Source organism: Peromyscus californicus, unplaced genomic scaffold (assembly GCF_007827085.1).
Source record: "Peromyscus californicus insignis strain IS unplaced genomic scaffold, ASM782708v3 Scaffold_12__1_contigs__length_115047231, whole genome shotgun sequence".
Taxonomy (NCBI): Eukaryota; Metazoa; Chordata; class Mammalia; order Rodentia; family Cricetidae; genus Peromyscus; species Peromyscus californicus.
In genome coordinates this window covers 75,906,146-75,932,597 of record NW_026294413.1, presented here as the reverse complement: position 1 = coordinate 75,932,597, position 26,452 = coordinate 75,906,146, and the positions used below count along the sequence as shown (strand labels likewise).

Sequence of the window (26,452 nt, the reverse complement as noted above, 5' to 3'; positions counted from 1 at the left end):
TTTGGCTGGACTGTAACAGCCAGCTTGGAGCCTGGCTGCAAAAACCGCTGATCGAAGGGAGTCCAAAATCTGCTTCTAGCCACGGGCTTGCCTTGAGCATCCCCGGCCAGAGAGGTTTTCGTTGAGGGGTCTTTTGAACTCAGGAAGCGGTGAAGCTTTCCCGCGCTCCACTCAGAAAAAAAAAAAAAAAACCCGCCCTAGCTCCTGGAGCCACGCGGTCCTGCCTGCAATTTTGCGGGCGGCCGGCTGGGGGCGCCGGGCGGGGTGGGCGGAAACAACGGGTGGCCCGGCGGGCCTCCGCGCTTCCCTTTCCGGTGCCAGGAGGAGCCGTGTCGCTGCCGCCTTGGTCCGTCAGGCCTCCGGCCGGTTCTCCATTGCTCGTCTCTCCGGACTCCTCGCCGCCACTGTGCCGCGCCTAGGGCTCGGATCCTGCCGGGTGAGTCTGCTTTGGCGCCCGCGGGGGGGCCAGGGGGCGCGGGGCTGGCGGGAGACGGCGCGGAGACGCGGGGTCCCCGGGGGCCGGGCGGCTCTGGAACCTTCGGCGGCCGGCCGCCTCAGAGGCTCCTCCCGGGACCAGGCGGCCGAGGGGTCTGATGTAGCGCCGGTCGGATTCCCGGGCGACCGCGTCACGCCAGGCTTGTGGGGGGTGGGGGTGGGGCGGGAGCGGGCGACCCTCCCCCACGCTCCCGCCGGCGGGACCCGCCGGGGACCGGTTCGCTCCGGTTGATCCCGGATTCCCTTTGTTCGCTTAGCCCTAGAGAGCATCTCGCCTGGCTCCCCTTGCCCCGTGCCCCGCCACCGGTATCCCTGCCGCTGATTGCTAATAAAACCGGCGGTGGAGGAGACCCGACTCCTCCTTTACAGGAAGGTCTGGCGCCTGAATAACTGTGCGACAAGGTTCTTGCTGTTGGTAATTACCCATTCGTGAAACGACTCCCCGGGACAGAGTGTGCCGAGGGCCTGAGTACCGTTCTCCATTTGTACGATTTAGGCGCAGATACAACGCTTGAACCATTTTCCTCCCTGCCTTGAAAACCGAAAATAATGTTTTCACTAATCCTAATATTGAATCAAACCAGACCCCACCTTAGATCCATTACAGCCTGCTGTGGGTATACACACACGTGTACCCCCGGTGTGGTAAAGGCCCGTTTTTGAAGCCAAACCCTCATTACCGGGGTCGTCTTCGAAAGTCTTTGTTTAGTGGTGCTCCTTCGCTAGGGAGAGTAGTTTTCCTATTCATGATGTGTAGGAGCCACTCTGCAAAACTAATTTGCTTCAGAAACTTTTTAATGCAGTTGCCGAAGTTGGAATGTGCTTTTTGATTGCAGAAGGAATCACGATGTCCATCTTCATTCTCTTAACTGAGGTTGAGTCTTGAGGCCAGTATGCTTAGGAATTCAGCAATCTTCAGATTTTGTAATTTATAAAGACTGTTATTTCAGAGGAGAGGTAACACCCCTAGACTCGGGGGCCGTTAACCCAGTATTAATAATTTGTACAGACTGGGCCGGTTGTTCAAGTAATTGAGCGTGGGCCTGGCCTCCTGTGAGGCCCTAAATTCAGTCCTCAAAACTTCAGAGAAAGGAAAAAAAAATACTGCAGTCGTAAATACTCATAGCTGGGGGTGAATGGAAAATAAAATGGATAAATACAGTCAGGTCACCTTTTGACACCAAGTAAGTTTTGTGCCATACTTAAGACAGGGGGTTGCATTTTCTAAGCTTTCTGGTTTGAAAATAGACAAAGGTTTGTGGTCACATTGTAGTAGCTGTGAAAGGTAACGTATGTTGAGTTTTTGCTCTGTGCTAGGCAGTGATTTAAGAGATTTGTTTACAGATTTATGTAAGCCTCAGCAAATCTCTGGGAAATAACCATTGACTCTCCTTCATGAGACTCAGCTAACTGGATTTGACCAGAGGCCAGACAGAGAGTCTACTCCATTACCTTTGTGCACTGTGTCTAAACGAGAGAAGGGGAAGATGGGGCCGAGGAGTGGAGAGATGGACGGCTCAGGTTAAAAGCATGCACTGCTTTGGAGAACACTGGAGTTCTGTTCCCAGCATTTACATGAGGCCGCTCACAGTGCTTGTAGCTCCAGCTTCAGGGAGTTCTGCACTTCAGGCCTCCTGCATTGACGGGAACAAACCCATATATATATATATTTGTAACTTAAAAATAGCAAGAAGAAGCCGGGCGGTGGTGGCGCACGCCTTTAATCCCAGCACTCGGGAGGCAGAGCCAGGCGGATCTCTGTGAGTTCGAGGCCAGCCTGGGCTACCAAGTGAGTTCCAGGAAAAGGCGCAAAGCTACACAGAGAAACCCTGTCTCGAAAAACCAAAAAAAAAAAAAAAAAAAAAAAAAAAAAAAAAAAAAAAATAGCAAGAAGGAGAATTGGATTGTTGCTTATCTATTTTCCAGGCACTGGTTTAGTTGCTTGGTCAGATGGGGTCCTGTTTAGTTCCCATGTAGCATTACTGGCCCATTCTAAGTATGTCCAGAAACAGAAGTGGATTCAAGTAAGCTATAAAGTTAAAGGATTTGGATCCTTGTCTAGAGACCTCTGCTAGAACTTGCTTTCTTTCAGTATTCCAACCAATCTGAACCACGGCTGCTTTCCACAGACTGTCCGTTCTCCCTCCCAGATTTATACAAACTGTTCTTACCCTGGAGCCTCTCTTTAACCTAAGACTCCCTTACTTCTAGACTGCAGAGACACCAAGAATGTCTATGCCATGCCACTAATTACCCCCAAAGTCCAGCAGTGTGTCACACTTGGGTTCCAATAAATATGAATAATTTATAAAAGATACTAGGAATTTTTAAATGTTCAAGAATGTCCCATGCTTTTTTACTTACTCATTTTTAAAATTGAATATAATCTGATAAATTAGCCAGTACTGAAAGCTGACTTAGATTCTAATTCAGAATCTGTGTTCAGTATAATACACTGTTCTCACTGTTATGAATTATTACTCGGGGACCCCACGCGTTCAGGGAAACATGCTGGCGTACTGGGCAGATGCAGCGGCGGGCTGGACGGTTGGTGATCTACACCATGGGGCCATGGTGGTGGGACAGCGGGTGACATGCACAACCCAGATGCTACATTGCTCGGAAATGGTTTATTATAATAGAGAGGCGAAGAGAGGATAGGAAAGAAGCGGGGGGGGGGGGGGGTATTGTGGGGTGCATACCTCGTGAGCGTGGAGGGAGAGAGAGCAAGTCAGAGTTTTTCCTTAAGAAGGGCTTCTGCTTCAGGACACAGGGTGGCCCCAAGGGGCGGGATCAGAATATTAACACTCACACTAAAATCACAAAAGTCCTGATTTTCCTTGGTTTCTCTGAATTTATATATCTGTGTGTATGTGTGTCTGTCTGTCTGTTTAGATTCTTGGTTGATGAAGTGTCCAGGAATTGCAATTTTTACAGATGTTAAGAAACCTGCTTTTGTCAAAAAGGATTGATGTTTAAGTGTAGAGTTGATAGCCTTCTGAAGTATTGCTTGCCAGTTGTCACTAATAACTCAATGGATTTTAGCTTTCTTTTTTTTTTAATTTTATTTTATAATTTAATTTAATTTTACATATCAGCCACGGATTCCCTTGTTCTCCCCGCTCCCGCCAAGGATTTTAGCTTTCTTAAACTTTGGATGGGATGATTGCCTGAAAGACCATAGAAATTACTGATGTATTGTATTTTTCTCTTCCAGTGACTGGCAAAAGATACTTACACTATATTTTTCTACTTTTATTCCTAAGGAAATAAGTCTTTTTCAGCCTGGGAACAATGAGACCCTATCTAACAGGGAGGAAACTGGGAAGCAAGGAAAGCAAACAGCACTGCCTGCCCATACCTTGTTCTTGGAGGAGAACCGGTGTTCGAAATAGTAATGGAGAGTTTGGGAAGTAAAAGCTTTCAGTTGTGCAAAAGAAAAAAGTGTCTTTTTTGAGTTTGAGCCTCAGATGTGTATGTGGCACAGGCTAGCCCAAGTTCCCAGCCCTCCCGCCTCAATGCCATGGCCTCCAGAAGAGTATAGGTGTGCCCCATCTCACCTAACCTAAAAATACTCCTGGTTCTAAACTTCTTCTTTTGCTTTTTGTTTTGTTTTTTATTTATTTGGTTTGATTTTTTTCGCCCTGGCTGTCCTGGAACTCGCTCTGTAGACCAGACTGGCCTCAAACTCAAAGATCTGCCTGCTTCTGCCTCCCGAGTGCTAGGATTATAGGTGTACACCACCACTGCCAGGTTCTAAACTTCTTTTTTTATATGCGAAAATTTACAACCACTTCATTGGCATTAGTACAGTTGGGTGTTTGATATAGTACAGTTGGGGTTTTGATATGAGAAAACCTAGGTGTTGTGACCTTCTGCAAGGAAGCTCCAGCATCGTACTGTTTACCTCTCTAGAATGGTGGGACTTAGGAGAATGGGAATGGGGCCAGTAAGTGAGGTGGACTGAAGTCTCATGCAATAATCCACTTTATTCAGAGCATCAGACAATTTATACACTGGAGGGTTAAGAGGAGTCACATGAGTAAAATTTATAATCATAAGGGAAAGCTGTATTCAGAGAAAATAAAATGTGTTTTCATAGAGGTACAAACAAATAACAATAGCCAGTTGTAATGAATAATCTGAAGTAAACTCACTCCTATCCCATCCAACTGGGAGGGGCACAAAAGCATATCCCAAGAACAATTCTGTGTTTTTGAAGGAGCTGAGGTCACAAGACTTCTTGTCTTGGTTTCTTGGAGTTTTCTCAGAAGCACTCAGAAATCTCCTCACATGACTGTTCTTACACCGTGTTCTGACATCTTCCCCCTTTTGATTCTTTTAAATGCAAGATACCCAGAGTGGTTTTGTTTTGAGACATTGTAGATAGATCTAATAGTCATTTGATGCATGATATCCTATAAGCAAACAAAGTATGATAATATTAGAACAGTGAAATCATTGTGTGTAATACTCTGCCACCACGAACAGGAATCCAAACTGTCCAGTACTATTGGTTACATTTTATTGATGGAGAATAGCTTGAAAAGAGACTTATGACTCTGGTATCTTGTAGAATGTAAGCCCATATTTGCCTTTTAATAGAAAACAAATGTTATAATGTCCTATGCAAATAGAAAGTGATTTAAATCCCTAGGAAAAATTAAACTGGATGAATGAGTCTATTATAGTCTCAAAGTCCATTCATAAATACAGAGTCATTAGTGAAGGAACCTCTCCCTTGGTGCACAGGTCATTAACTCGGCCCCAGGTTGGCAGACTTGACTTCTGATAATATGGTTGATACCTCCTTTTATCCTTTAGCTGGAGGTTTGCTATCTTTCTGGTGACTTTCAGTGTCTCCTAACCCTCCACTGCCATTGAATTGATGGTCCTCCAGCCAAAGAGGAATGCATGATCTTTCAGTGACTCCATGTGCGATGACAGATGCACACCCCTCCTAGTTTTCTTCTGGAGAAGTAAAAATAGGGCAGGTTAATGCATCAGCTTGTTCATTTCCTTCTGCAGTAAGACCAGGGAGGTTAGAGTTTCATACTGCAGGAGTATGAAATAAACAATGGATGTATATGGGTATTGACCAGAAGTTGTGTTCCTGTAGTAATGCAAGCATAACAACATGAAGACAAAATTCAAGCAGTTTCTGTTGATGAAAAGAATCCTACAACATAAGAAGAAACTGAAACAATATTTAAGGACCTAGGAAGTAACCAAAATAGATAAATCAAAATAACCATTTTCACCTGTTGGGCCATCAATAAAATAAGTATCTGCCTGTGGGATGGGAGATGGTTGGACAATTTTCATAATCACAAATTCAGTTCACATGAGAAAATCCCATAGCTTACTAGCTAGATAATGATGTCATATCCTTCCATAATAATATGCAAATGAAATCTGAAAATCCATAGAGTTCTATAACAGTCTTTAAAGCTGATTGTTAGTAATACAGCAAGGATCAAAATCCATGTAATTGTTGACATCGGATCCTACCCTGATTTACTAATTAAGCAAGAAGAGTAAGGTAAGCAGTTAGTATTTTATGGCCCTTGTGGTGTGAATAAATCCATTCCAAAGGTTTATCCTCTTTATGCTCTAATACCTGGAGGAAACAGTTTAGTGGGGAAAATAAGTTTAAAGGCAGTAAAGGTTCCACACTAAATACAAATACTTCTTTTAGTCTGAATTCAGATAGCTGTAGTTCTTTTGTCCAATGCATATCCTTCTAGAGTTTGAAATAGATTGGTAGTGCATGTAAACATTTTGATTTTGTTGAAATTGCACTGGAAATACTGAGCATCCCGCATTGGGGCTGGGGAGGAATTGATAGATGAATTCCGTTTCCCTGCTGTGTCCTAGCTTGCCTTGGTTGTAAACTTAGCATTTTCATAGCCTCTCCTAAATCCCTATCAGGAAATGGGGGGAGTATAAGATTAGATTGATTGTCAGATTCCTCACCGCATGCTTCCGGATCATCTTCAGGCAGTGGAGGAAACCTATCGAAAGGAGGCTCCAGTGAGGGAGCTGAGGGTCATCGCCAGCATAGTTATGGATGACCCTGTTTGTACTTTCAGTTTTGCCTGGGAAACTGAAACAGGGAAAAATCTACTTTTTTGCCCCTTTTACCAATTTTAAGATTTGATCATCCAGTTTATATTCATTCAAGGAACTATCCTTCTCTACCTTATGATTAATAGTCTCCTTATCTTCCTTAAGCATTTTTATAACAGTCCGAATTAATGCCCAAGTGACCAAAATTGGATGGGGATCTTTCCTCTTGTTTCTATGCCTTATTCAGTATTCTTTTGGACTCTGTCCTATACTCCTTCACCTAAAGTTCCTTCTTCTGGAAACCAGAAATACTTGCAAGCAATCTAATAGTTCTGATTTTAATACTTGCGCTCCTCCTCTCTTTAAAAAAGAGAGGTCGCCGGGCGGTGGTGGCGCACGCCTTTAATCCCAGCACTCGGGAGGCAGAGCCAGGCGGATCTCTGTGAGTTCGAGGCCAGCCTGGTCTCCAAAGCGAGTTCCAGGAAAGGCGCAAAGCTACACAGAGAAACCCTGTCTCGAAAAAAAAAAAAAAAACCAAAAAAAAAAAAAAAAAAAAAAAAAAGAGAGGTCGACATCAGGCAAAGCCTTCCCTGGTTTCTGTCCTGTAATTCTCACTTCCTTGTGTGAGCATCCCCACTCTCTAATCTTGTAGGGACTTCAGGTCCCTGTTCGAGCACCACTTGTCACTGCTCTAGAGGTGGTGAGATCTGGGAGAATGGAGCCCATAAATGAGGTGGACTAGAGCCAAACATTAGATGGAACTGGGGAATCCCACAGAATAGGAAGAGGAAGGATTGTAGGAACCGAACCACAAGGACACCACCAGAACACGGCCCACGAAATGAACTAACCAGGACTCCTAGGGGCTCACAGAGACTAAAGGGACAGTCAGGCAGCCTATGTGGATCTGACCTAGGTCCTCTGCATATATGTTATGGTGTATACGAGCAGGGGGCTGTCTCTAACTTTTGCCTGCTTTAGGCACCCTTTATCCTCCTCCTGAGTTGCCTTGTTTGTCCAGCCTTGCCAAGAAGGTATGTGCTCGTCTTATTGTAACTGTTAGGCCGTGTCTGGTTGCTATCCCTGGGAGGCCCGCTCTTTTCTGAAGGAAAATGGAGAAGTGGATCTGGGGAGGAGAAGAGGAAGGAAGGGAAACTGCGGTCGAGATAGAATAATAGAATATATGAGAAAAGGATGAACATTGGAGGTGGATGAAAGTCTCACTGCAGTGGCCCACTTGATTTCAGAATCTCAGACAGTTTCCTCTCTGAGGGTTAAGAGGATTCACGTGAGTGAAGTGTCCAAACACAAGGGCAAGCTGCACATGGCAGACAAGCTGCATGTGGCTTCTGGGAGTGGGTTCCAACACAGTATAGACAAAAACTTCTTTAGTGTGTTTTTTGTTGTTAGTAGTGGTGGGGTTTTCTTTGGGGTTTTTCTTTGTTTTTTGTTGTTTTTTGTCTATTTTTGTCCCTAAATCTCAAACTAAAAGCAATAATCATGCTTAAACATCAAAAGCATTTTAGGAGCCTTAAAAACAAGATCCATGTACAGCCATCACTATTTAATCTTTTATTATTTGAGTCCTAGTTGATGCAAATAGAAAGGAGCCGTTGGTATTGGGAAAATACAGTAAAACTGTTTCCTTGGAAACTGTAGAATCAACTGGAAGACTTATAGGAAATAATCCACTAATGTCATAGCTTGCAAAAGTAAAGCTCTGCTTAGGTATGGGTAACCAGTTAGAGAATATGGTCCAAGGAGCCTATTTATATCCCCAAGAAAAGGAGCTAGAAACCTGGGGGGAAATGTACACTAAGGTGGTGTGGTGGCACATGCAGGTCCCAACTACTCCAGTGTTAGGACAGGACTGCTTGATCACCCACCCGTTCAGTGCCAGCCCAGAAACCCCGACAACCTATCTAAGAAGGAAGGCAAATACCAGCATATGCCTGTGTCTCGTTCCTTCATGAGATTTAACGTTTTCAACACATCAGCTACCACCCAAATCCATCGATAAACTTGAAGGCATTTCTCACCAGAATGTCAGATGTCAGGTATTTTGTTCTTCTCTCTCTCTCTCTCTCTCTCTCTCTCTCTCTCTCTCTCTCTCTCTCTCTCTCTCTCTCACACACACACACACACACACACACACACACACACACACACACACACACACAGAAAATTAACCATGAAATTCAGGGACATCTGAAGAAAATACAGTGTAGCTAGCACAACTGTCTGCTTAAAATGTAAAGGTATCCTAGTTAAATGTGAGAGCTACTTGCAGATCAGAAGTCCTGTACCTGTGAGAAAATTGCATATAGTGCCTGGTCAGCTAGAGTCAGGCTACATGTGTGTTTGAACCTCTTCTCTGCTTAAACAAGTTGACCTGTGAGCTGGAGTGACAATAAAATTTGCATTGTAGAGAACATCCCTGTTCGCAGTAAGCATTCAGTAAATACTATTTTTAGTGGTAGCACAAGTGTTTTAAAGGTAACTTGTCCCATTAATTGAGAAGGAGTGGGTTATTTATTTATTAACTCAGAAGAATTGAGAAATAGTAAACACATTAAACCATAAACATACTCAACTTGTTGATCATAAAATTGAGACATCAAAAGTAGAAACACCTCTCCCAGCTTGGGCTTAGGTTTTGGTGGCATGGCCAAACACACCAAGAAGGTAGGGATTGTCGGGAAATATGGGACCCACTATGGTGCCTCCTTCTTGAAAATGGTGAAGAAAATTGGTATCAGCCAGCACACCAAGTACATCTGCTCCTTCTGTAGCAAAAGCAAGATAAAGGGATGAACTCTTGGCATCTGACACTGTGGTTCCTACATGAAAACAGTGGCTGGCGGGGCCTGAACCTGCAACACTACCTCTGAGGTCACAGTGAAGTCTCCATCAGAAAACTGAAGGGACTGAGAGACCAGAAGTGCTACTGTTTGAGACTGCCTAGCCTCTAACAAATGAGTTCATTTACATAACAAAAACCCAAGCAGAGACAGATGAATAAATACCATTAAGAGAGTTAAAAGGGCCTTTGCAGAAAGTTTTTGTCTCACGGTACAGCTTTCTTGCCATCTAACAAAATGGTTTGGTAGAGTGATGTATCACTAAGTGTTAATGACAAGGGAAAAAGAGAACCTGTTTTCTTCTAGTGATACACAAGGACTAGCAAATTCAGGACTGAAAGTGACATCGGGGGTCGGTGACCAGAAAGGAATGGAAGTGTATCTTGTTTGTAGTGGGCCAAGCTTAAGGTGAACACTTACCTTTGCACTTTATCCAGTGTTGATTATACTTGAACTTGAAAATTGGTACGGGGTGGGGTACCACATAAACCAGACATCATGGCAGGAGGCTGGGAAATTCGAGGTCATTCTCTGTTATAGATCAAGTTCAAGGCCAGCCTGATATACAGAAGATCCTGTCTCAAAAATAAATATATAAATATAGATTGTCTGGCATGAACACTTGCCCTGGATTCCCTGTCTAATACAGTAATGCAAGTGGTCCATTCAGTGATGGCAGAGGAATCACAGGAAGTGAATATAATTGGGGCCTTGGGTTTAAAAAGATGGTTAATCTGTCGTGATTTAAAGCAGGTTATAAAGCTTTGGTAATATCCAGAGGTTTCGTTTGTTTGTTTGAAGTTTAAAGGATACAGCATAAATTTGCATAGGTTGTGCTAGGTAGATTTAGGTAAGCTTGCATGTTTGACTCTATTCTACTTCTGGTGCTTTTTCTTGATTATACATAGTTAGACTTGAGGAGAGATGAGTGTATGTTTGCTATGCCGGTGCTCAAAAGAACCTATCCAGCCACAGTCAGCATAACAAGTAGCATTATACAGACAGAGCAGCTTACATTTAGGAATATATATGTATATACACACATACATGTAACAATAATTGGTTTTTAAAAGAGACCATGAATTTAAAAGAGCAAGAAGAGGTGTATGGGAGGGCTTGGAGGAAGGAAGGGGGAGATTAATTATAATCTCAAAAATAAAATGTTTAAGAAGCTGAGCAAGTCAGTAAACAGCATTTGTCCATGGCCTCTCCTTCAGTTCATAACACTTGGATCCTGCCTTATTTCCCTCAGTGATGGACTATGACCTGGGAGTATAAGATAAAATATACTCCACCCTGCTGTCAAAAAAAAAATCAAAACGTACCATAAATTGTGGTTCAAGCTGAGCTGTAAAGTCTACACTTGGTCATATGAGAGATTCAAGGAGTTTCTACCAAGGATCTCTTGGCGATGCAGGATCGCTTAAACCCAGGAGTTTGAGGTTAGCCTGGACAGTGAGAACCCACTGGTAGATAATTCAGTCCTGACAAGAATCAAGTTGGTATGGTCATCTCAATTTTAATAGAAAAATTTTCCTATATAGAAGAAAACATAAATGAGAAAGATTCCATGTAAGTAAAATGTATACACAAAAAATTCTTTCTAAAATGTATAAAATACAAATACTAATTTTGAAATTTTCTTTTTTTAGGAAAATGTCAGATGAATTTTCGGTAAGTTGAACCTTGCTAAGTTTTCTTTTCTTTTCTTTTCTTTTTTCTTTTAAGGAGAACATGATATTGCCTGGGAAGGTGGTATACGCTTGTAATGTCAGCTCTATAGAGATTGGGACAGGAAGCTTGTGAGTTCCAAGCAATCTTGGGCTATTCAGTGAGACCCTGTCTCCTTATAAATAGTGGACAACTTCAAACAAAATAAACCACATGGTCCTAACTGTAAGGCATCTATGGCTTTTTAACTTAAAAAGATACACGCTTGGACTTTAGGCATATGATTTTTTTTTTCAGATTTATTTTTATTTATGTATGTGTATAAGTGTTTGTCATAGTAACTCCAGTTCCAGGGGTCCAATACCCTTTGGCCTCTACCAGCTCCAGGCATGTGTGTTATTTGTATAAACTCATGAAGGCATGCATGAGTTTGCTTTCATGTTGCTGTGATAAAGAGCATGACAGAAAGCAACTTGGAAGGAGAAGCTTGCCCTCATCTTGGAGCTCACAGTCCGTCATGAAGGGAGGCCAGGGTAGGAACTCAAGGCAGGAACTAGAACATAAGCCATGGAGGGACACTGGCTTGCTCTTTGGAGTCACATTCAGCTGCCTTTGTTATATTTCTCAAGACCACCTTCCCAGGCATGGTAGTTACCACAGTGGGCATTAATCAAGAAAATGCCTCACAGGTTTGCCTACAGGCCAGTCTTACAAAAGCATTTTCTCCATTGGAGTTGACTTTTCTGAGGTGGCCCCAGCATGTGTCGAGGTGGCAAAACAAACCAACCAGCATGCACACATACATAAAAATAAGTTGTTTTGTTGAGGGTCCACTTGGGCTACATGAAACCTTGTCTCAAAAATAATGTCTTTTACTTTAAACTGTATTTACAACATTACATAAATTGCCTCATTTAATGCAGAACTTAACCCCAAAACTGTTCTTGAAACTGAAAAAGTAAAGGTTGAGAGTCGAGTGTAGAGATCGTATCCTGTCCTATTTACCATACTGCATTCTATTTACAGTGCTCAGAAATGAAACACAGTAGAACTAGCTGTATTTAGATAAGTTGAGCTTTGGAGAATTTGCACTGTGAAGTTAATGTTCAAGATAACACCTCAAGTGCTTTTTTTAAGATGAGTAATTTAGTCTTTGAAGGTGCCACTGGGGCTTGTAATCCCCGGGTATTGTGTGTAGTTTGTATGGGATTATCGCCATTTTTGCTTTGACTTGCCCCTGGATAAGACAGATAAGACATATCTATTTTGTATTCCAGTTGGCAGATGCGCTGCCTGAACCATCCTCTGCCAAAACGTCTGCTGTGAGCAATACAAAAGCTGGCCAGTCTCCTCAAGGCTGGCCAGGCTCCAACCCTTGGAGTAACCCAAGTGCTCCACCTGCTATGCCATCTGGACTCCCACCAAGTGCTGCAGCACCCTCCACTGTGCCTTTCGGACCAACACCAACAGGAATGTATCCCTCCATGCCTCCAACTGGACTACCGCCAGGACCCCCAGCACCCTTTCCTCCTTCTGGACCATCATGTCCCCCACCTAGTGGTCCTTATCCAGCCCCTACTGTGCCGGGTCCTGGCCCCACAGGGCCATATGCTACGCCAAATATGCCCCTTCCGGAGCTACCTAGGCCATATGGTGCACCCACAGATCCAGCTGGTACTTTAGGTCCATGGGGATCCATGTCTTCTGGACCTTGGGCACCAGGAATTGGGGGGCAGCATCCTAATATGCCATATCGATCTCCAGGGCCATATCCCACTCCTCCTCCTCCAGTGTCAGGAGCACCGCCTGTTCCATGGGGCACTGTGCCACCAGGAGCCTGGGGACCACCAGCACCATATCCTGGCCCTGCAGGATCATATCCCATACCAGGACCCCATCCTGTTCCAAATAATCCTTACCAAGTGCCTTCAGGACCTTCTGGTGCTCCACCAATGCCTGGTGGCCCCCATGTAAGTGTTGCGCTTGTTATTGACAATGTAGTCAAAGTCACATTGAGAAACTGGGAGAGTATTCTAAGTGACAGAGTAGAGAAGTTCTAATACATGGTTGTGAATTTATACACTGAGTCAATGTAAGCACTTCGGGTTCAGGTGCAGCATTTCAAAGAGCAGAAGTATTCCTGCTATTAAAAAAAGCAAGGGAAGATCTCAGAGATCCCTAAAGACATTGGACTATGATGAGCAGTATGCTCCTCAGGACCCTTAGATGACTGAGACGCATGTCTTGGGCTGTGTTGTTGGGCAGAGCGGCTGTTTTACAATTCTTGGTGTCCTTTTACTGCATCACATCAAAGAGCAGCTCGAGAAAACGCTTGTCTGGGTTGATGGAGAGAACATGGGGCACTGAGTAGATAATAGATACTGCCCATGTCACACAGTTCTCCCTGGGGTTTTTGTTTTGTTTGTTGGGTTGGTTGGTTGGTTGGTTGTTTTTGGTTTTTTGTGTTTGTTTGGGGGGTTTTTTAAGACAGAGTTTCTGTGTAGCCTTGGCTGTCCTGGAACTCACTGTAGACCAGGCTGGCCTTGAAGTCACAGATTCTCCTGCCTCTGTCTCCTGAGCACTGGGATTAAAGGCATGCGCCACCACCGCCTGGTCCCCTCCCTGGTATATTTGAGCCTGGCACTACGCCACTATTCTTAGAAAGCAGTCTGTTAACTACTAAACCACCAGATAAGTAAGCACATCTCTACATTGAGTAATTAATAACCATCTCAGCTCTGAAGACAAACATTCTTAGTAAATTTCTTCCGGGATTTCATTAGTACAATTTCTTGCTATATTCTCTCCCCGACGCCCCCCCTCCCATTTTTTTCTTGCAAAGTATGCCACAGCATTCTTGATGTTTGCATTTATTGTATAGTAAGTTTATTTTAAGCCACCATAAAGTTAATAACTACATGTACTGATTATATGTGGGAGGCACAGAGGTCGTTGTGCTCACAGATAAGCACTAGGGGAACCAGGAATGTTAAACACACTGGGTTGTCTCTTCAACAGGAGAGACATATAACCTGTGTTCTGCCCAGAAGACTGGGAGCAGACGTGGTTAATAGCCTGGTGACCTTTGCGCTATCTGAGTGGCCAAGGGCCATGCTGAGATGTTTCTCAGCCATTGAATATTTTAACTGATTGTGCATGTTGTGTTCAAACTGTTCTCTGTTAGAAACTGCAAGACTTAAACCTATGCCCACTACTGACGTTACTTCACAGTTATTTCTCTCCCTTCAGCCATCTATATGACAACGAACTCAACCTTGTGTTATAACTTGTATCCATGCTCATTCTGATTTACCAGGTCCAGTAACATCTACTAGCGCTCAAGCTAATGTGCTGGCTGCCTCCTCATCCCTAATTCTTTTCAGGTCGCTCAGAACGCTCATGAACTTCATCAAAATACAGAATCTTTGCAGGTGTAATCCTCTACCTCGTGACCAAGCTCAGCAGATCATCAGAACCTGTCCTTGTTAAATTCTTTCACCCCACTGCTATCTGCTAAAGGAATTAATTCCTGAGCGTTGAAATCTAATGCCATTTGGCAAACAGATATACTCTTCTCTCAGAATTTGGACGTCTAAAATATATTGAAACTTTTTCTAATGTGATTGTTGTTTCTGCTCACAGGGGTGAAACAACCTTGGATGCCATTGTTCATTTATTATATACGTTTTCCTCTCTAGGACTCCCATTGCAATTAAAAACTGATAATGGTCCTGCTTATACCAGCAAATACTTTAAAGAATTTTGGAATTTATGGAATAGTAATAATGTTACTAGAATCCCTTATCCACAGGGTCAAGCTGTTGTGGAACAACACCACCAGGTACTTAAATGGCAAATTTTAAAAGTAAAAAGGGGGTATAGACACTCACCTAAATCCCCACACAGTATGCTACATGTAGCTCTACTAACTTTAAATTTTTTCACTTTAAAGGATAATATTTCTTCTGCTGCCCCAAAGCATTTTGCCGTAAAAGAGACACAGCCTAAAGTATAGGTTAAATAGAAAGCTCTAGAGGCTAATGAGTGGAAGGGCCCAGTGTTCATCTAACATCAGGGGCAAGGTTATGCTTGTGTTTTTCTAGAAAGTCAATGAAGTTCCAGGTGGCTCCCATTCTGATGTATCTGACCAGGAGAGCAGCCCAGAGTCCACTGGACAAATGAAAGTTCTCAAGGTAGACAAGAAAGCTATCAAGAAGCGGAATCCCAAGAGGAAGAATTGTAAGCCAATAACTTGGGGAGACATCAAGAATTTAACTCAACAAGCTGAGACCTTGGGGAAAGAACAAGGACACAGTACAACTGACCCCAAAATGATGCTGTTATGTTTAATGGCTATATTACATGTTAATTCTCAGCGTGACCCTTCAGATCCCAAATGACTTTTTGTTGAGGGAGGTAAAGGTATACCTGTAATAAACAGTATGATGTTGTTTTGCCATGCTAAGGATTATTTAATTCTTTGGGACCAGTTGTCTGGACAAAAGAAGATATATAAATATTTAGTCACATGAATGGAGGATATATTGGTTGGACTAATCAAAGAGATCAGTCCAAATGGAATAATTCAGATTTTAGCATAACTAAGTACTCTTTCGAAAGCTCTGAGAGTGGAAATTATAGTTGTATGAAGATTTTAAAAAAGGAATTTCTGATGTATTGCTTACTAGAGTTGATATTATTGTACCTAGAATAGTGCTATCTGTTGCCAATGGCTTAGAAAATAACCTAGCTTCATTTGGTGCGTATCAGTCAACAAGACCAATCTTTTTGTACAGAGGAGACCCGTCTATCCTGGGCTCTTAAAAAGAAATTTATATAACATAGAAGTTACTCATGCATTATTCACAAATAACAGAGGATAAAATAGAATCTACCAATGCCAATATTCATAGGGCTCCCCCTGACAGTCCTGTCAGTAGTGGATTTTTGTTTGTTTTTGGTTTTTTGTACATTGTTTCTGCTTTAAATGTACTTCTATCCCTCCTTATTGCAATTTCACGTCTAATCATACTCTTCCCTCTGGTAAACAACTGCCTTTTCGATGGACGCTTTTTTAATAATGCAAATGCTGCTTGTAATGACCTTCCCGCGGGTTGTAAAGGTTTATGTGGGAGAGGCCATATTACATCCATTTTGTTCAGTAGATCTTTGCAATCGATAATAGAATAGAGAGCTCTTCCTGAAAATTGTGATGATTCTATGCGTCTATTGCATCCTGTGGTAGTTACAGCCACTAGAGCTTTTTTATTACCAGTTCCAGAAGTGATTACTGTAATACAAGGAGAGGTCTCAAAGATAGCCTGTCTGATTAGTAAAACTACTAATATTACAACAAATATGTTAGCAGAAAATTTGTCAGAGATGGGTGAATTGAGAACCACAGTTTGACAAAATAGAGCTACCATGGATTATTGTTGCTCAGATATAATCATAGTTGTCAATAATTTTCTGGGATTTGTTGCTTTAATGTATCAGATTTTTCTCATACTATCATTGATAAAATTAATGATTTGCATAGAGATAAAATCTCACAGGTGACCTTTGAATGGCTGTCATGGTTAAAATAGCGTTCCTCTTTCTTTGGTCCTCTGTTGGCTATTCTTATAATTCTGTTATGCTTGCCTATATTAAACTAGCCATGCAAACAGTGCATTTAACCTTGACCACAATTTTTCTTTAAAAATTAAAAAGGAGGAGATGTGAAAGCGCTAGGGGAACCAGGAATGTTAAACACACAGGGTTGTCTCTTCTAAGGAGGAGATGTATAACCTGTTTTCCACCCAGAAGACTGGGAGGAGATGTGGTTAATAGCCTGGTGACCTTTGCGCGATATGTGTGGTCAAGATCACACTGGGTCCTCCCCCAGACGTTTACCGTGAACTTGTCAATCTGTAAGATTCATCTTTATGTAAGATGTCATATGTACTTTACAGAGTGTTTCTATGTACTCCTGTCTTAAGCGTCATTGTACACACGGGACTGAGTTATTTATCACCAGGAAATCTTTCACCTAAATTGCACTGTACTTAAGTATGCCTAAAATAAACTACTCAGGTTCAGACTCCAAAGTTTGAACCAGCTACTGAATCCTGTTGAACTGAGCTGTCTTGCCTCTGCAGAGTGTTACTTGTCACCGCTGCATGTGGCGGAGGAAGCCACACGTGATGGGCAGTCTGCATCTGGCAGACAGCCACATGTGGTAGGTGAGCTGAATGCAGCAAAAACATGTTTTTCCATAGAGGCATATGATTAACAACAGCTGAAGTCAATTCACTCCTATCCACTACGCCTGGGAGGGGTATGAAAGCATATTCCAAACAGTTCTGTGTCTTTTAAGACATTGAGGCCACAAGACTTGTCTCACTTCTTGGAGTTTTCTCACAAGCACTCAGAAATCTCTCACAAGACTCCAGTCTTGCACCATGCTTTGATGTCTCCCCCTTTTTGGTTTTTGTAACTCAAGATATCCAGGGTGCTGTAATTTTGAGATGTTGTAGATAAATCTAATTATTGTTTGATGCATGAGTATGCTATAAGCAAACAAATTATAACTATAATAATATTAAAACAGTGAAAAACATTGTGTGTAATACTCTGCCACGAAGAACAGAGATCTAGACTATGTCCAGTACTATTGGTTACAATATATTGATCATGAAAATCTAGAGAGTAGCTTGAAAAGAGACTCGTATAATTAGTAGTTATGGTATCTTATAGAATTTTAATAGGAACATAAATGTTATAATGCCCTATGCAGATAGAAAGTGATTTAAATCTCTAGGAAAATTAAATGCAGTCCTGTATTCAGATGAATGAAGGAGTCTATTACAGTCCCGTGGTCCAGGCACAAACACAGGGTCATTAGTAAAGATAACAGGAGCTGGATCTGTTCATCTACAAGTTGAAGCAGAGGAGAATGAGAAACATAAAACCAATACCTGTGCTCAGAGGCACTCACTGCAGATGCCCAGGTCAAAGCAGCTAGCATCGCCAGAAAGCGATTCTCGGGTGGCCTGGAGCTCTGTGTGTTGTAGAATAACCTCTCCCATGGTGCATAGGGCTTTAACTTGCCAGGTGGGCACATTTGACTTCTGGTGTATTGCTCAATATCTTTTGCCCTTTAGCTGGAGGCCCTCCACCATCATCTCTGATGGTCCAGGGCTGGAGGAGCCAAAGAGGAATTCACAATGTTTTGAGGGATCCGTCAGCAATGACAGACTCATATCCAATCCTGATTTTTTTTTTTCCCCAGCCACCTAGGCTTCCAAGTCTCGAATTATTTAAGCCACACAGGCCCATCTAAAGGCAGTTGAGAATGTTCTATAGAGAAATGTTTTTGAGCTCTTCTAAACATACCGCCTTGAGGCAATTTTTAAAAATTTAACAGTAAATAAAGTGCAAGAATATCCTTTGGTGCTCCTGTTTATTGTTTAGTAATTCGTTTTATGTTCTTTCAATTATGCCTTGGCAAGAGTGCCTGTAATATGATTAATACTCATTCCTTCTAGAAGTTAATTTTTTTCCTACTGTAGGCTGGTCCATTGTCAGTTTAGTAGGCACTCCCATAACAGCAAAAGTTTGTGTAAGAGAAGAGCATACTGCAGAAGCATTCTCTGAAGACTGAGGTACAGCCCAGAGAAATTTAGAGTTCTGTGTCAATCAGATGTGCAGGTACTACATCTTTAAAAAAGGGCCATTGAGGTGTCCAGAGAGGCTTACTGGATTTCCGTGTCATTTTTAGAGGTGGCATTTCTTTCAATGACCCCTGTGAAAAACCCAATCGTGTTCATGATTTTGCCCTTGTGGGAAGATAGGTTTAATAATTCCCTGCAACTCTTTGCCTGGCCCTTTTCCTTGTTGCTGTCCTGTTCTTTTCATTAGCCATTGCTCCTATGAATAGGTGGCATTAGAGGTGGAATAAAGATCTCATTAGTTTGTAAAAAGTCTCTTCCCCAAAGATGAATGGGAGCATCAGTAACATAAAGCTGTAGGACTACTATTATACTTTCTGTACTTACACATTTTAATTTTGTACCACTTTGTTTAATCTTGTTAGAGCTCATAGTTCTCAACTCTAGGAGGGTTTAATTTACTTCCATAACAGGCCATTTGGAGGCCATTCTATGTTATAATACAGACATCAGTCAGCTCCAGAATCAATCCTGTAAAAGGCTTTCCTGTTATTTTTAAGTCCAGTAATGGTTTATCATAAAGTGCTTAAAACTTCAGTTTTATCTGTAGTGCCAAATTCTTCCTCTCGAAGCACATTTTTCTGTGAAATGGCAATTATGCAATTGTTTTCTCCTACATTAATTTGCAGGTCATTGGGCGCTGTGATCATGACTGCAATTTCCTGTATATAGTCCTCATCAATGACTCTTCTATGAACTATTATTCCTTTCATGAATAAACTGCAACATTCAGTATAGGTCCCCAATATCCTTTAAGTAACTTAAAAGGACACTGAAGAAGGGAAATGGGAATTTTTTTTTCATTTTTACTAAGAAATTTTCTATTCATTTTACATACCAGCCACAGATCTCCCTCTCCTCCCGCCCCCCAGCCTTTCTCCCCAACCCACCCCCCATTCTCACCTCCTCCAAGGCAATGTCTCCCATGGGGAGTCAGCAGAACCTGGTGCATTCAGTTGAGGCAGGTCCAAGCCCCTCCCCCTTGCACCAAGGCTGTGCAGGATGTCCCACCATAGGCACTGGGCTCCAAAACAGCTCATGCACCTGGGACGGATCCCAATCCCACTGCCTGGGGGTCCCCTAAACAATTTAAGCTAAACAACTGTCTCACCTATCCAGAGGGTCTAGTCCAGTCCTGTTGGGACTCCACAGCTATTGGTCCACAGTTCGTGAGTTTCCACTGGTTTGGCTGGCCGTCTGCATACGTGGGAAATGGGAATATCTTTAGGGCAAGGAATAGCAATAGCAGCTCTTCCTTGAGTAGTAGTTTATACCGAAAAAATAGATGTTTTACAGTTTGAAGTTGGCACAAATGTTACTGCTTTTTTACTTTAATCCTCTAATCTCCTTGTTGACTGGTATTGTCATTGTTACTAGGCAGTGTATTTCCATCCTTATCAAATTTAGACCAGCATTCCTTAGCCCAGTGTTTTTCTTTATTGTGTTTAGGGCATAAGCCAGGAGCTCCTAGATTCTGAGTGTTCCTTTGTTAAGTGGCCAGGTCAGCCACAATTGAAACATTTTGCTGAGGTCTTTGTTTGAAGGGCATGGGTTTCAAAAGCAGCTAATTTTGCTCTAAGTTTGTAAGTCCCCACATTTCTCAGGACTTGAGAAAGTCTATAACATTTCCTATCTCTCCATGAGGTCTAATTATTCATTGGTGATCTTCACTGGCATTATCAAAAGTCAGCTGTTTAATGATAATGCTTGAACTTGTTCCCTTTTTACTTGTTTCTCAATGACATGTTTGAGTCTCCCTTTGAAATCAACATAAGGCTCAGAGGAACCTTATGTGATTTTTTTATATATATATGTATAACTAGACCCAGAGTCAGATCCCCTATCAGTTTTCATCCAAGCAGCCAGAGTTATGTCCCTAATGTGGGAGAGCTGTTATCCAACTGATGGTCTGTTGCTCCAGTCCCTATCAGCATATCAGGAGACATTTCCCAGATCACCCCTCAGTCCTGGTTGCCAGACTTTTTCATGGGCTTCATCTCTAAGCCATATTTGCCTTTGGAGAAATTGGGAAGGGCTTAGAACCATTTTAATAATTGCATGAAAATCATAAAGCATCCTTGTGCAATAATGCTCTAACCAAAAAGATATTCATATCAATATGGAGCAGTAGGTCCATAAGAAGTACAAGCCTCTTTAAAATCTTTATATCCATGTTTGATCCCTGATAAACATTTTGATTTTGCTGAAATTGCACTGGAAATACCAAATGCAGCCATGAGTCTGGAGAATTGATAGATGAATTCCGTTTCCCTGCTATGTCCTAGCTTGCCTTGGTTGTAAACTTAACATTTTCATAGCCTCTCCTAAATCCCTATCAGGAAATGGGGGGAGTATAAGATTAGATTGATTGTCAGATTCCTCACCGCATGCTTCCGGATCATCTTCAGGCAGTGGAGGAAACCTATCGAAAGGAGGCTCCAGTGAGGGAGCTGAGGGTCATCGCCAGCATAGTTATGGATGACCCTGTTTGTACTTTCAGTTTTGCCTGGGAAACTGAAACAGGGAAAAATCTACTTTTTTGCCCCTTTTACCAATTTTAAGATTTGATCATCCAGTTTATATTCATTCAAGGAACTATCCTTCTCTACCTTATGATTAATAGTCTCCTTATCTTCCTTAAGCATTTTTATAACAGTCCGAATTAATGCCCAAGTGACCAAAATTGGATGGGGATCTTTCCTCTTGTTTCTATGCCTTATTCAGTATTCTTTTGGACTCTGTCCTATACTCCTTCACCTAAAGTTCCTTCTTCTGGAAACCAGAAATACTTGCAAGCAATCTAATAGTTCTGATTTTTTTTTTTTTTTTTTTTTTTTTTTTTTTTTTTTTTTTTTGAGACAGGGTTTCTCTGTGTAGCTTTGCGCCTTTCCTGGAACTCACTTGGTAGCCCAGGCTGGCCTTGAACTCACAGAGATCCGCCTGGCTCTGCCTCCCGAGTGCTGGGATTAAAGGCGTGCGCCACCACCGCCCGGCTATAGTTCTGATTTTAATACTTGCGCTCCTCCTCTCTTTAAAAAAGAGAGGTCGACATCAGGCAAAGCCTTCCCTGGTTTCTGTCCTGTAATTCTCACTTCCTTGTGTGAGCATCCCCACTCTCTAATCTTGTAGGGACTTCAGGTCCCTATTCTGGGCGCCACTTGTCACTGTTCTAGAGGGGTGGGACCTGGGAGAATGGAGCCCATAAATGAGGTAGACTAAAGTCTCATGCAATAACCACTATATTTATTTAGAGCCTCCGACATTTTATATTTTGAGGGTCAAGAGTTTTCGCGTGAGTAAAGTGTTCAATCACAAGTGCAAAGCACGCGTGATGGGCAAGCTGAACGCAGCAAAAACGTTTCTCCATAGAAGCACATAAATGAATAACAATAGCCAGTTGTGATGAATGATCTGAAGTAAACTCACTCCTGTCTGGTGCATCTGGGAGAGACACAAAAACAATCCACCATCAATTTTATTGAAGAAACTGAGGTCACAAGACTTGTCTTAATTTCTTGGAGTTTTCTCACGAGCACTCAGAAATCTCACATGACTCCATTCTTGTACTGTTCCAACAGTTGTTTTGTTCTGCTGGCTGTCGTGTTCACATAGACACCCACACACCATTCTAGAAATTGATTTTTTTTCCCTTTTTTTCTGTTGCAGTACCATTAAGTTGACAGTGGATGAAGAGATGGCGCATTGCTTTTTGAAGTACATGTACATGCACATGAAGGCTTATATACAAATGGCTGGTTTCGCTATTGGTGAAGGACGTTCATGAAAGAACAACTTTTGTACCTCAGAGAGTTCCTGCTTCATGTGTTTGGATATGTAGAACATCACATGGGTACAATCAGATAAAGTTGTAAAAGCAAATCAAGTGTGGTTAATGTGGCTGTGTATATCAAATAGCTTTTGATAATACTTGTTTAAAATATAGCTGTACCCTCAATCTAAAATGACATGGATTATTGTTAGAATCTGTAACTTAATTGGCAAAGTAATTCAAGTATTGTTTTATAATCATCCTGCACTCCCATATAACTGAAAACAGTCACTTAATTGAAACATGACTCCTCAACATTTTGAGGTCCTCTACCTACACAAACCAGGACCTCTTGTTATATTTTAGCTACATAAATGTATTGTGTATGTGTTTACTAAGTTTAATTCAACATTATTCCCAGTTCTGCCAAAATAAGATAATGTTCCTATCAAAATTGCATTATGATCTAAGAACAGGTTTCTTGCTCTGACAGAGCTCTAGAAAAATGTTGGTGCCAAATGCACTTAAACAAGTTTTAAGGTTTAATACAGGAGTCAGACTGTCCAGCCTCGGGAAGGTAGGAAGAGGAGATGAGTGAGGCAGCTGCTGCTGGGCAGTCACTGTTGCAGGGCCTCCTGTCCACCCAGCTGTGTAAGCCAGCAGCTGGAGCTGGGAACTCAGCGGACAGCAGGGCCAACACAGGGATGTCCTTGACCATCTGATTTGGAATTCGCAAGTCATTTTTTTCTTAAAGCATTTACAAAAGGTGGTCCATTTCCTTATAAGTTAAGTTACTGGCTGGACTAAATAAACATCATTTATGACATTTTTTAATGGAAAAAAAATGTTCTGAATTCCAAATGACATTTCTCATAATGACTGAACCACAACCCATTTGAGTTGTTCCAGAATTGCACATGTAATTAATACATGTTGCTTGGCCGTAGTATACAGGACAACTGGAGGTGAAACTCTAGTTGACAAAGCCACGGTCAGACCTCTCAATAGACCAGTAGGAAGCAGAGGCTGACATGTGGCTCCTGCAGACACGTAACCATCTAGATCGGTGTGCATGACTGCACACCTTGCTTTCCCAAAGAACATTTTCCTAAGGACATTTCCGGACCTGCTATGAGTCTGGAAGGCAGTCTGCTGTGCTCTCCCAGTAGCAACAAGGCCTGAATGACAGACCCTTTCCCACTCCAACTTAAGGGGTTAAAGAAGATCTGAAGTACTCGGGAGCCAGAGGCAGGCAGGTCTCTGAGTTTGAAACCCGCCTGATCTACGAAGTGAGTTCCAGCACAGCCAGGACTACACAGAAAAATCCTGTCTTGGAAAGAAATAGAAAAAAGGGATGCTGGATTTGCCCCCTGGTAGGTTTAAGACCTTGTTATGGGGAGAAAGTCATGGCCCAAGTCAGCCGTGGGTGTGAGCGTCAGCATTTCGGTGTGGTCCACTTCTTTGGAACTCGGAGCTGTCCTCTTCGCACTGCTGCTCTAGGTGTGAGGTTTGTCCAGCTTTTGGTGAGATTTTACAGTCTTTGGCTTCACACAGCAAAGCATGGTCCTTGAGCTTGTTTGTGCTATGTGTGCCAGGGGTGCCATGGCAGTGACTGGTGACCCCAAAATGCCACTGATCTTACTACCAGGTGCATTCAGACATTGATTCACCAAAGATACCTCCTGCATTAACTTAAGCCTTAAGACTTTTAAGTGCATTTGGTGCCAAAATTTTTCTAGCACTCTAGCAGAGCAAGAAACCCATTCTTAGAGTGTAATGCAATTTTGAAAGGAACATTTTGTTATTTGCAGAACTGGATATAATGATTGAATTAAGCTTAGCAGCCACAAAAAGATTGCTGATTCTCCTCCCGGGGGCGCCCTGCCAGTCTGGGCATCTGGGCCCTGGAACATACTGTCACTGCCCTGCCTACCAATGTAATTTTAAGCCAATAATTAGCTGCCAAGTTCATCAGCCGCTGTTTTCTTGTTGGTGTTTGGGGGGAGGGTAGTTAGTAGAATCTAATGACCCATCCTGCATGTTGTGCTGTGGACAGTACTTCCATTTAAACCCTGTGTTTTGGACTTTCCAACTGATAATTGGGACTTAATAAATTTATTACTATTATAAATGTAAGTGGAAATCAAAGGTATGGCAGAATTTTCTATTTTTGTTTTGTTTAGAACATTTCTCCTGTTGCTGTCAGGGTAGAGTATTTCTGGATTCAAGATACAATCAACAAAAGCAAAAATAAAATAAAGCATAAAAGGTAGCCAAATGAGGAAAATAATCCAGAAAGGGCTTTCTATTCTTGTTTGTGTTTTAACCTAAGAAAAGAGTAATGCTCTCTTCAGAATAAGCCATGCTGGACTAGGACTGGTCTCTAAAAAGACAGCTTGTCAATAAGTGTTTGGTCCAAATTACAGAATTTGTTGACACAGGCTGACAAAAATTTTTAAATAAATATGGCAAAAACATTGAGGTGTGTGTAAGAATAGTGCTTCTGACGTTGAAATCTTGGGTTTTACAGTGTATACTTCTTTTCCAAGAATTCTTCCTTTGTTCATCTTACTGTCAGAGGGTAACAGGGCAGGCAACAGAACGTTTTAGCAAACAGTCATGATGCACCTCACAAGCTAACACTTTCCAGACACACACACACACACACACACACACCTTTTGAAACTTGGGGTAGTTGTGTACATTTCTAAACTACTAGTGCCATGTGTTCCTCCGCCTCTGATTTAGAGCTAGCTTTGTGAAATGCCAGCATTGAAAGCTCTGGAAAGTCAAGCCTAAGCACAAGCCTTTAACCGTTACCGTGTTTAAAGAAGTGCAAGCTTTGCTGAAGGGGCTGCTGAGAGCAGTGCAGGCCCTCGGGGAGCAAACGTCACACTGTTTTCAGAATTCTGCCAAGTCAAACACAGATGGGTCATGGTGATGGGGACTGAGAATCCATGCACACTTGTAGCTGCAGAACCCATCTGCGGACTGAGTCCATCCAATGTGCACATCTGGGCTAGAGAGTTAGCCACACCATTACCTGCCACCTAAATAAAAAGTAATGAACAATAACTCAAGATAACAGATTTGTCTTGGGGCATTTTAAATGGCATTGAATTTGATACTTAATTTCTTATTTGACATGGGTCTCACTATATAACTCTGGCTACCCTGGAGCTCTTAATGTAGATGAGCAACTCACAAAAGTCTTCCTGTCTCTGCCTCCCCAATGCTGAGATTAAAGGCATGTCCCTGGCTTGTTAAACTCTGTGTGTGTGTGTGTATTCATACATATATGAATATCTTTCAAGAGCCAGGTGGTAGTGGTGCACACCTTTAATCCCAGCATTCAGGAAGCATAGACAGATCTGTCTCGAAGAAACAACAAAAGCAAAAGAATATCTTCCAAGATTGTAGTGCTGATCAGTGCAACTATTCAAGTGTGCAAAGTAACAGGATGTTTTTCCTGTGCAGACGTTGTGCACAGCCTGTCACTCATTAACAGACACTGACTTGTTGCCATTGAGTAGATTTGACTTGTATGTGCTCTATAAAGGCTTTTTGTAATGCTTTTCTTGAGATTGTGATTTTCCACTCACTGAATAATGGTAAATTTGATGTATTTTATAGTCTATGCGTTTTCACTTAAGCTGCCTGTAGTGTGGTTTGAGACACGTTTGTACTATGAACTGTAAGAAATGGAAAATTCTAGGTTTAATCATCTGCTGCTGTATTTGCAAAGACAAAGTTGCTTAAAGAAGTAATTATAATTAGAAGTAGGTTACAGATGTGATACTTGATATTTTTAAGGTAAAGTTGTTTGTTTTTGTGTATAATACCTGAAAACCTTCTTAAGAAATGTGTTTTCATGA

General features: G+C 42.1%; 1 protein-coding gene and 1 pseudogene across 2 annotated transcripts; both read left to right on the top strand.

The window, feature by feature from the left end:
* Window positions 1-291: 291 nt before the first annotated feature.
* On the top strand, window positions 292-26,452 carry Mapk1ip1l (mitogen-activated protein kinase 1 interacting protein 1 like). Of its 2 annotated transcripts, none has more exons than XM_052733415.1 (4): window positions 292-436; window positions 11,078-11,099; window positions 12,374-13,066; window positions 15,200-17,204. In XM_052733415.1, the coding sequence occupies exons 2-4, from the start codon at window positions 11,082-11,084 to the stop codon at window positions 15,494-15,496; spliced, it is 1,008 nt and encodes a 335-aa protein (XP_052589375.1). In that variant the 5' UTR covers window positions 292-436; window positions 11,078-11,081; the 3' UTR covers window positions 15,497-17,204. The 2 variants fall into 2 exon arrangements, with proteins under 2 accessions (XP_052589375.1, XP_052589376.1); XM_052733416.1 differs by lacking the exon at window positions 15,200-17,204 and adding an exon at window positions 22,475-26,452 and having other exon boundaries at window positions 303-436.
* Window positions 7,268-11,071, top strand: LOC128107503 (60S ribosomal protein L37a-like; annotated as a pseudogene).